Source organism: Loa loa (assembly GCF_000183805.2).
Source record: "Loa loa unplaced genomic scaffold supercont3.593, whole genome shotgun sequence".
Classification (NCBI taxonomy): Eukaryota; Metazoa; Nematoda; class Chromadorea; order Rhabditida; family Onchocercidae; genus Loa; species Loa loa.
Genome location: NW_018108773.1, coordinates 12,628 through 23,424, shown reverse-complemented (window position 1 = coordinate 23,424; position 10,797 = coordinate 12,628). Strand labels below are relative to the sequence as shown.

The 10,797-nt window shown below is 36.1% G+C and overlaps 2 protein-coding genes across 2 annotated transcripts; one reads left to right on the top strand and one right to left on the bottom strand.

Moving 5' to 3' along the window:
• Positions 1–2,530: 2,530 nt before the first annotated feature.
• On the bottom strand, positions 2,531–6,680 carry LOAG_07723 (Smad1; the record flags this gene model as incomplete). Its single annotated transcript, XM_020447523.1, has 10 exons — positions 2,531–2,593; positions 2,839–3,006; positions 3,263–3,441; positions 3,753–3,885; positions 4,161–4,300; positions 4,414–4,504; positions 4,672–4,764; positions 5,252–5,422; positions 5,715–5,816; positions 6,597–6,680. The coding sequence occupies 10 exons, from the start codon at positions 6,678–6,680 to the stop codon at positions 2,531–2,533; spliced, it is 1,224 nt and encodes a 407-aa protein (XP_020302256.1).
• A 2,707-nt stretch (positions 6,681–9,387) lies between these two features.
• On the top strand, positions 9,388–10,563 carry LOAG_07722 (hypothetical protein; the record flags this gene model as incomplete). Its single annotated transcript, XM_003143255.1, has 2 exons — positions 9,388–9,461; positions 10,335–10,563. The coding sequence occupies 2 exons, from the start codon at positions 9,388–9,390 to the stop codon at positions 10,561–10,563; spliced, it is 303 nt and encodes a 100-aa protein (XP_003143303.1).
• Between the last annotated feature and the right edge of the window lie 234 nt (positions 10,564–10,797).

Below are 10,797 nucleotides of genomic sequence, written 5' to 3'. Positions count from 1 at the left end.
AAGTAATCCTCGTATGATACAACGTCATTCTCTCACTCATCATCTTTTGTTGGACGTAATAATTCTTTCCATTCTGTCTCCAAATCATTTGCCTTAGAGATTAGATTATACTTTACAACAACACTATTACTTGTTTGTCAGTAGCAGATTTTTGTCATTTTAGCTATTCTATCGTTCTTTGGCGACTTAATTCCGTTGATGGTTCCTTTCCTTGTAACTCTATAGCTTGTTCAACAGTCTTTCTTGCAGTGTTCTAAAGAGACTTCAAATTTCTTCTAATGAGGTAAGAAGGAGAACTTTCCTTTCCTGCTTCTTCTATGCTTTTTTCACCTCATTTTCAATTTCTCTTGTAGACTGATCTGAATAAAACTTACATGCTGCGTCGCTTCTTCCTTGATTGAATCTTCCGATCACACCTTTCTTAATTGAATCCCTCTGTTCTTGTTCAGATCTGGCTGGTTGGACCAAATTCATTGCCGGTTTTTCTTCGATCATGACAAAGCTTTTTGCCTCTTTGGTTGATGGTACCTCAAACTTGGGTAATTAAATCTTTTATTACAATAAATTTGTTAATATAACAATGAACTTCGCAATTAAGACATTGGTACAACAAAAATGATGAAATCATTAAAAACAAAGAAGACAACAAAGAAGGCCTTATTTGGCCGCATATCATGTATCCAACGGACTTCGATAAAACACATTTATATAATAGATTGGTACTCAGGACCCTCTGCTTTGTACCGTTTTAAGATTATAAGAATTAGCACCTTTATGGAACGCACATTGGTATAACGCTCTTTGTTAGCACAAATGTCAAACAATAGGCATGTAACCAAAGATGGCTGGCTTCCCACAAAGTGGATTACTGTCCCTTTGTTTTCATTTTCGATATCAGCGACAAAGACTAACCCTCCTTTATTTAGTGGATGTGGGTTACATATAAAAATCCTGGGATTTACCTACAAGATTATACAAAAATTCGAATGGAAATCGGCTTACCGGATGCACACAACGTCCCCAGCACAAAACAGCAAATACTTCCACACGACTTGAAAATTAGATAAATCGGGTGTAGGAAAATATTTTGTGTGAAATGATATATAAACACTCTGAACGCTGTTACAAGATCTCTAGGTTTGCGACACTCATATACTTCCATCTAATTTTATTATTGCTGCAGTAACGAAGTACTACAGTGATCTACGGTGGAATGTAATCTCAAACTCTGAGATTACATTCCACTGTAGATCTGTTATTGCTCTAAAGTTAGGTGCATTGTCACGACTGTTTCTGGTGTTCCACGACATAAGAATAAATCTTCGAAGCACATGTAGAGAAGCCTGTGCACTTAAATCTTGCACTGCTTCAAGGTGTACTACTTGAGGAGTCAAACAACAGAATACAATACAGTGTTCGGTAGTTGATAATTGTCCTCTAATGTTAACTGAGCCAAAATAATCTAATCCAATAATTGTAAATGCTAATGGTCGCTGTACGCGTCCTTTTGGACATGGGAAGTTAATTCGATAGCTGGAACGGTTTATTGTTCCACCATTTACACAATATACAATCTCCTTTGACGATTCTTTTCACTGTAGTACTCCTTCCTCTTTCTGTCCAGAAATTTTTTTAATTCCGACAGTGTTTGATTTATTATCTCATTATGGAACGTTTTTTTTTTTTCATGTGTATGACAGTCAGTGTCTCTACCTTATTAGATATATCGCATCCTTGTTCAGCTTAAATTCTGTTATACGTCTACAGCCTCTTAACAGTCCATAATTATCAGCTGTTAGTTGCAACTTTTTTTTCTGTGACTTCATTTTTCTGAGCTTCTTTAATGAGATACTGCTCTATGATTATGTAATCATCAGCGGTAATGAATTTTTGAAAATATTTTTGGTGATTGGTACTTGATTATACCAGATGCTTTTGGTAGACTTGAATACTGGAATAGTTGTTCGGAATAATTTATCCCTGCTATTAAATCGACTGATATCCAAAAGCCATCTCTTCTCTTCATCACAGAACTTCCTCGCGTTTACTCGCGACATAAATATTACAGTTCAGTATGTTAACCGATCAATTCTAAATAACATGTGTCACAGTCCTCGGGTCGGAAACAAGGTAAATTATATAATCACTTATAACTGCCACACAGATTATAAGATTACACTCGACTTACCATATTTAATTCATCTTCTTGTAAGGGAAGAGGACTGTATGCACCGATAAAACCAACTGATATCATGAAAATGACTGCAAACTTCAACAATTTAAAAGAATGACTAAGTATGAATGAAATGCAGTTTTTTCTATAAATCATACAACTTGCGTAAAAATCATCACCATGTTGTCTAATGTATTTTTGCGCGATTTAGATGCCTTTTTTTTACGAATCTTTTGCAGGAATTTTAATAATGTTTGTTTCGGGAAACGTACTTTTTTTTGCAAGACGCAAAACAACAGAAAATTTGCAATATTAAGACAGGCACCAATACAGATTAAATATACTAGGAAAAAAATGTCAAGATACAGAAGATATGGGATTTGCCGGTGGATCCAATCTTTCGATCACTTGATCTATGCACTGAAAAAAAGACATCATTTTGAACACTATGGTTCCGACGTTATGTCCACTGCTATTTAGTCTCACTGGAACGCCTGCTTATATTTTGTTTTTTTTTTTAAACCAATTACAACGAACAACGAAAGTGAAGAAAATTTGACCTCGAACCACTCACCCTCATCGATTCAAATCACCATTAAATATCATAACAAAAAGCCCACTGTTAGAAAATCAGCCGAATTTACCAATATATATTAAAAACCTACTGCAAGTGGTCCGTGTAACTGCATTTCCATCCAGCATGGCGTCGAGGTGACATCCTGGCGGTGATATTCTGGACCTCCCCAACCTTTTACGAATGATATTCGAATAAAACACATTTTTGTCAACTCATAAACATTGTTATAGCCTTCTCGCTCTGCTCGTCGTAGCATCTAAAAAAAACAACATTAACTAATCACTTGATTCATGTAATGTGCAAACAACGAGTTTATTCCCAAAAGTTCTAAAACAAGAAGCAACTATTACTTTTCAAATTGTTCACACCATCCAATGTTCAACCAGTGGATAAAGACTGATTTGAAAGTGTGGTCAAGCCATCAGTTGGGAGAGAAGTATTAAAGTGAATAATCAGACAAGCTTATTACCCGAAAAATAAGAAAACCTGCCACTGAGAGTTATAACGATTACCTGCACAAATAACTGATGATGAAATATGTACATGAAATGTCCAGGAGGTATCCTACAAACAGCATTTGGCATACAATTAAGTTTATAATTGCTATTTCTAGACTGTACGAATATTGGAGAATCTGAAAGATTCGTCACAATTACATCATGTGTCGTCTCTTCACATGTCAATTTCACTCCTGCAAAGAAAATTATTACTAAGATATCTAATGTTTTGCATATTATCAGTTATTATATACCATATTTATTGTTCATTGTAATAACATCTGCGATCTCCTGCATAAACCACAACTAACTACCACAAACTCAATATATGCTTCAAAAGAAAGTGCAAGCCAGTCCAACTTAGGTGCGAACTCGTAAGACTCTAAAATCTGTCAAATTCACTGGTAGCAAGCAAAAAGCCGTTTTTTTTGGACACAGGACATTATCTACTAATTCATTCTGTCACTTGGTGAATAGTCTTTTTGTTATTTTCTAAAAACTCTACCTTTTCCTATGTGTTTCCGAGTATTTTCTATGGTTGCATTTCGATTAACATTGGTCAGCAGGCCAAGACAGACTCGATCATCAGAATTTGATGGATCTGTAAATCCATCGACAACTACTTCCAGATTCCTTATCTAAATATATCGAAATATAAAAGTCGATAGTACAAATTAAATTCAAGATAATCGTTTGATTTCTCGGTGGAATTCTCATTAAGGACTCCACCAGCCAATATAAACGCAACTTTTCAGAATTTACAGTGCTGCAATCTGAAATCTGGAATTCAATTTGTTGTCTCAAATTATATCACTTCTAGGGTTCTAATATGCATCGATAATCACTGGCGATGAAAAAATTGAAAAACAGCGACAATGAGACGAAACAATCAGACGAGTCTGGAATAATAAACCTTGAAAAGTTCACCGACGCGAGAATTAAGCTCATAGTAGCCAAGTGAACACCAGAAATTCGGTTCTGGATAGTAGTAACCCGATTCGATTTCTGATGATATTGTTTCGCAGTCCTCGCTGAACACCGATAAAGGACTTGCTAAAAAAGAAATTTTTAAGTTGAAAATAGAATGTGCTCTTCCCACTGCTAACAGTTACATCCCTTATCTTACATCACTTACAGACAACACAAATACGACAAAAGAAACGTACCAGATGAGTAGGAGGAAGTATCTCGATAAGCACAATATTCCATTGGAGTATTTAGCGACGAAGGTATTTCAAGCGACTGATGATGTCCATACTGTAAGTTTTCATTCACTTAGCACGAAAGAATGAAATTCAAACGGAATTTTAAACTGCCCGCGGTCAGACAGGGATATAGCCTACTGAATTCGTGTTTGAAAATTGATATTAAGTGAGGATAAATGGAAAAAATATTCAGCTAATCAACAGTACGTATGTACTTACCATGTTAGGGGGAATAGAGCTCACTGACGGTGGAATATCTCTATGGAGAATATTGGGGAATGGAACAGAATGTGGAACTGCTACCGGGATGATCTGAAAATGACTGAATCAATCCAGCATTTTCCCCGAACAATTCATGCCAGTAAGAATTACAAATACATAACAATATAGAGATTTCGTCTCTATAGACGAAATGGAACCTATACTTCAAAACCTTCGAACAAACAAACAAAATACTACTGCATGCTTGTTGGCTAAGACCAGGTATATAGGCAGCCTAGTGTAGAAGTAAAATCAAGAGAACAATGCTTTCCCATCAATCTTTCGAGAATCAATGTATGGTTAAGGCGCAATTCCTTTCCCAATACATAATTTGCTACCATCAATGACTGAACAGTTCTAGTGAAGCCGATGATTATTAGTGAGCAGAAGTTCTTATAGAATCTTGAATCTTGACAATCCCAAATGCAAATTTCGGCCAAAAGTCGCTGAGAAGTTCAAGGTAATATCAATAACTAATTTTAATGACAACGACTTATCATGATGTCGATAATGTCGACAAAATATCTATAAATACTACCTGAGATTCAATCTTTTGGTAATGGTAAGGATTAATACAAATTAGAGGCTGCTTGCTATCATATGAATATAAACATTCAGGTACAGATTTGAGCTCATGATGCGATTGCAAATCACGCCATCGCCATACTTTACAATATATTACATGAGGAAGTCCCTTTCGATGCGAAACCTCAAAAAGGCAAGATTGAAAAATTACGCATTATTATTTTAGAGTCAAACAGTTTTTTTCTCAATTACCTGTCGATGTGGATAAGATATTTAACTTTGGCCACTTCCTATTAATTTCTCATAAAGCAATGTATGTGTATTGCCGAAGCATGCGTAATTAATCTTGATATAAAAGCAAGTATCCAAACAAAAATTTCTTGGTAACAAAAGCCCATTCTAATAAAGAGAAAAAACCGAGGGGCCACTAAGGATTTGTTATTGGAAACACAGAAAATAAATAAATAAAAGAACACCTGAAGTCGTCCATCAAGCGAACGAGGTATTGTGACACATTTACTATGAGATCCGGGATTTGCAAGTGCAAACTCAAGGTCTTCAATAGTACCTTGACCATTCTTTTTTTTTTAATTTTTTGACAAGAGAATCCACAGCCTAGAAAAAAGGAAAAGAAATTGTGATCTGGTAGATTTCATTGCATCTTGAATGAATTTAGAAAAAAACAAGGACGAACAATGGGATGATTTGGAAACTATCTTTTCAGCAGGAATTAAGGGTGCTGATGAACTAAGGATTTAAATAGCATCCAAGAAAATTTGTACAAATTACATTTTTTAGCGATGGTTCCCTCTTGCTAACCACCGCATCCATAACAATGAATGGAGAGAAAAAATAAGAAAAATTGCCCAGCACCCTAGAAAGTACACCCAAGTATATTGAAAGCAGAATTGTGCTTTAGCATTTCAAATAGACTGAAATGGAATGTGGTGCAAACAAACTGGTTCGTTATCACCTTTAAGAGGGCAACTGATACAACCTTACCACTACAAACCGCCGAAAAAGGACTGGAGGTGAACATTCATTCGGTAAGAACAAAAGAATTGCGTTATTTCGAAACTTGCCCTCATTTCCTACATATCAAATTTATTCATTGTTTCTCACTACTCAAACAGTTGACTGACAAATTTTCATCTACGAAGATTTTGGTTTCGGATAAAAAGTAGGGTACCTTTAGCATCAATACCATTAAAACATCACTAACACACGTTTGATGAAGAATGAACTACAATCACAAGCCATTTGGCAAAGTAGTAATCAGTGAAAATGCAGAACTCACTAGGGAAGGTGGGATTCGATTAACTATTCATATGTCAAACAAAAAGTACAACTATTCAAACCTTTTCTGCCCACTTTTCCTCCTCATCACCTTGCTTCCATCCAAGCAGCTTCTTCACTGCAGGTTCGTGAAATAGGCTGCTCATCATCTCCTGCAAAACGAAGGTCAAAAAATGTTTCCCAGGCTTCCTTTTTTCATAATTTTTAACGAAATGATTTGTGGTTAGAGGGAACATCACAAGCATACTGAACCATCAAAATTATCAGAGTGATGCAATTTGAAGTATCATGCTAGGACAGGTAAAAGAACATAAGAACTGGCTACCCTTGAATGGGCATATATGTCAGCGTTTTATAAATATATTTTCAAATTTCTTGAATATATTTCAACAATTAGAATATCTTTTCTAACCTAAACGTTCCATATGATTTGTACAATGCCACAGGAGAAATCAGGAAAGGTTTGGAAGGATCATAGCAAATCGTCATATGCATCACCTACATTGCTTTGCTGATAGTGATGAGAATAGCAAAAAAAAAAAAGGAAGGAGAGGGTAATGGTGATAGTTGATAAGTGTCGACAATGGTGATCCATTGCATTCGTAATACACTCTATCCATTAAAATGTGTCTACTGCTGTGTAAATATACAAAACTGTCAAAAGGAAAAGAACGACGTGTTATCATGGGAAAACTCCATGTTACCCGAAAATTCAAATCTTTCAGGAAATGAAATAACGAATAATTCTCCCCACATTTTTTTACTTCTGCTATACATACATTATGAATAAGCCTTTAAAAAACAAAAATGTTATATCATCACGTCAGTCAATCGGTCATCGGATCAGATGATGAGAAATGTGATAACAGAGACAATAAAACAATTCCATCCAATATTTCAGTAATTCTAATAGCTTAATTCTAGTTGGCCAACAAGCATTCAAATCTTTTGGCTCGCTTCAGACTTCCACAAAAATGTCCAAAAAAATGTCATATAAAACCGCCAGTTTCATCGGCATGACCAGATGCGGAGTATTGAATATCGTTATACCAGCGACAATTCATTCTAGCATTAGATTCATTGAAGAGTTATTTATACAGAATTTCAGGAAACGAAAAACTGGTTCAGTAATTTTGGACATCTTGGCGACTAACAAAATCAATTGCTTTCCATATAACTACCAATTTCTGAACCCAGCTGACTAAATGCTACATAGAACATGTAATATCAGATATCCCAACTATATATGACTGCCAATACTGAGTCCGTCCACTTAATTCTTCCACAGGGAAAATATGAAATATATGGACCCAAGAATCGGAAAGGATGTACCTACACTTAAGGTGCTATTTGACCCTCATATACATGATCGATAAGAATCCTAGATGGATAGGTTGAAGACAGGTGATTCAGAGATTTTGTATCCATAGTGACAAGCGCATCTATCTGACAAAATATAAGTTATCACAATGAAAACAGCGTAATTATAGGCAACTTATAGACAATAGCATTCCATGAAGTATGAGTGGGAGAAAAAAGAGTAAGAGTTGAAGACGGGATGTGTCCACTCAATTGCATAGTACAGGTCAGAAGGAAGAGATATGAATGACCGAATTATTGCATGCCTATTTACCTAAGATCTTACTATTTTTTAGCTTTCTCAGCAGTTAGTCGGAAATAACTGCAATAAGTTATGCAGAAACTAACAACTACATGGCACGTGTCCCGATAACCTTTGACCTTCACAAACTAAGGTCCCTGCTAACACCGCTGTCATAGCGAACTTCTTACGACTATGCTTATTTAAGAGACCCTCTCCTTTTACTCCATGTATCTTTCTATCTTTACTTGGCTTTGTAGATGAGTGGAAGATTCCGCAGAATAAATAAGGTAAGGTGGAACATAAATGTGAGTAAATGGATATGGCCAATGGTCATTGTTATATGGCCAATCGTCATGGTTCCAACAAACCATCCACGATGTTATCAGTCACTCATCTTGGCTAATTTCTTCCTTTCATTCGACATCATTGCATCAGATTAACTTAGGACCATATACAAAATTGCACTAGGCTCAAAGAAATGTGTCGTTCTATAAGGGGAGAGGGGGGAGGGGGTGGAGGGTGGAGAACAAAAATGAAGACTACAATTCGACCACAAAAAATAAAAAATGATCAATTTCCGAATGGTGTGGTATGGTATGATGCATGCAATTCAAACATACCAATTTAAAGCATATAAAATAAGAGTGGGAAGAGTAGGATGGTACAAGCATATGACCCATTCATACCCGACTCGTCATGAATGCTGAGAACAACCAACATCGTCATCCACCCTTAGCTGATAATAGATAGAAAGCACATAGAAGACAAGTATCAGTGATTAAAGAAAAGGAACAAGTATCCTTTCTCTCCCGAGCTGTCCGTTTGTCCATCAAATGTAACGTAACCACTTAACAATCGAACACCGACCGAACAATAGTACCTTTCTTTTCTGTGGAGATGGAAGAGAAGTGTAGTGGATCGTGGGCGTTCCAACAATTCACCATTGGAACACGTGAAAGTTTTACTGTTGAAAGATGAATGAGATAAGCAAAGGAAGGAAGGGAATGGAAAGAGTGGAATCTGGAAGATGCTCAACTCAGCAATCACCCAAACTGTGAGGGAGGACATACTCGCCCAGTATCATCTTTACTACTATATACACACACACACAGACACACACCCATACACACATGCACGCACACACACACACACACACACACACACACACAGTGAGATAACCAATATATGAAAACGACCCTCTTTTCATCTATTCCTTCATTCTTCCTCTCTTCACTTAATTTTTAGGGAGAATGTTTCAAAATAGAACAAACCGTGTAGCAGTAGTAATAAGTAAACCGTCTGCACTGAGCAAAGCGGAAGAAGCGTATGGATGTATCCGATGCAACTGATATCGGCATATTGCTTAATCATATCTATATGTTTGTTTCTAATTTTGCGAATAGTTAAGATTAATCCGAACTCAAATCATCTGACCGGATGGAGTTCACCTCAAGTCTTCCTACCGTGATATTGATATCCACGACACAGTCGCACGATGCTGTTAGATTGACTGATTGATTTGTGCGTGTAGCATACCAAAAAGGCTCTTCATGCGATATTTCTTACTTCTGTTGCTTACTTCCCACCGTTCAATTCTTCAATTCTTATACAAGTTAAATCCAATTTTGACAACAAGCTGTTCTCTCACTTTTGCTTTTACATAACATAATAATTTGAAAAAAGAAGAAATCATTGAGTTGGCTGTCAATTAAAATGTCCTCTGAGCTAAGATTGACAACCAATACATCCGAGATATCTTTGGTATCTAAATTTCTTCATTAGCCCTCTTATTTTGAAATATTTTCATGTAAAAAGTCTTAAAATGATACAAAAGCTAAGAAATAGGGAATATATGAGTGAATCTTCTCTTTGAATTTTTTATTAAAATAATATTGCGAAAACAGAAATGACGAAGAATATAGTAATATGAAGTGCTGAGGAGAGAAAAATGATAGGTTGTTGCCCCATTTTGGAGAAGGAGACTTGACTTAAAATTATTTTTAATGAATGATCGGTTAATGTGATCAATCTGAGGAAAATAAGGATGAGTTCATCCTTACTGAATTGCTAAGTGAGAAATTAAGGATAGTTCAACATAAAACAAGGAAGGGTGGAACGATAACTTCAATTTCAGATATTAGATTGATATATGGAAGCGCCGTTATGTCGCTCGATGGATGTTTCCGAAATTTTGCAGACGTATTGGAAGACGACTAGCAACACAGCACCATACCTGTAACAGGATAGGGTGCCATCGTCACAATCACACGATTTACCAACCAAATAACCAACCAACCAAATCACAACTACCATCACAACCGTCACCGCCATTATCATCATCATCATCAACATCATCAACCTATTACAGTCGACACTATACCATGATTGCCGTCAAAATGACTGCTTTTCCGCACTTTTTTCTCTGAGCATAACTAACATCACAACAATTTCTCTCTCATCACTGGATTTGTTATTTCCTGCACTTACACGAACAGACTCTTAGGCCTCTCCCCAGCATTTTCTGTGAAATAAGCGAATTAATGCATGCAATTTTGCTTCCTTAATAGAGAAGTTCATTTGCTAACTTATCAGTTATATGTGATCAATGGGGAAAACACATAAAGTGCTTCTTCGATGTATATCCGAAAAACAGAAGTAAT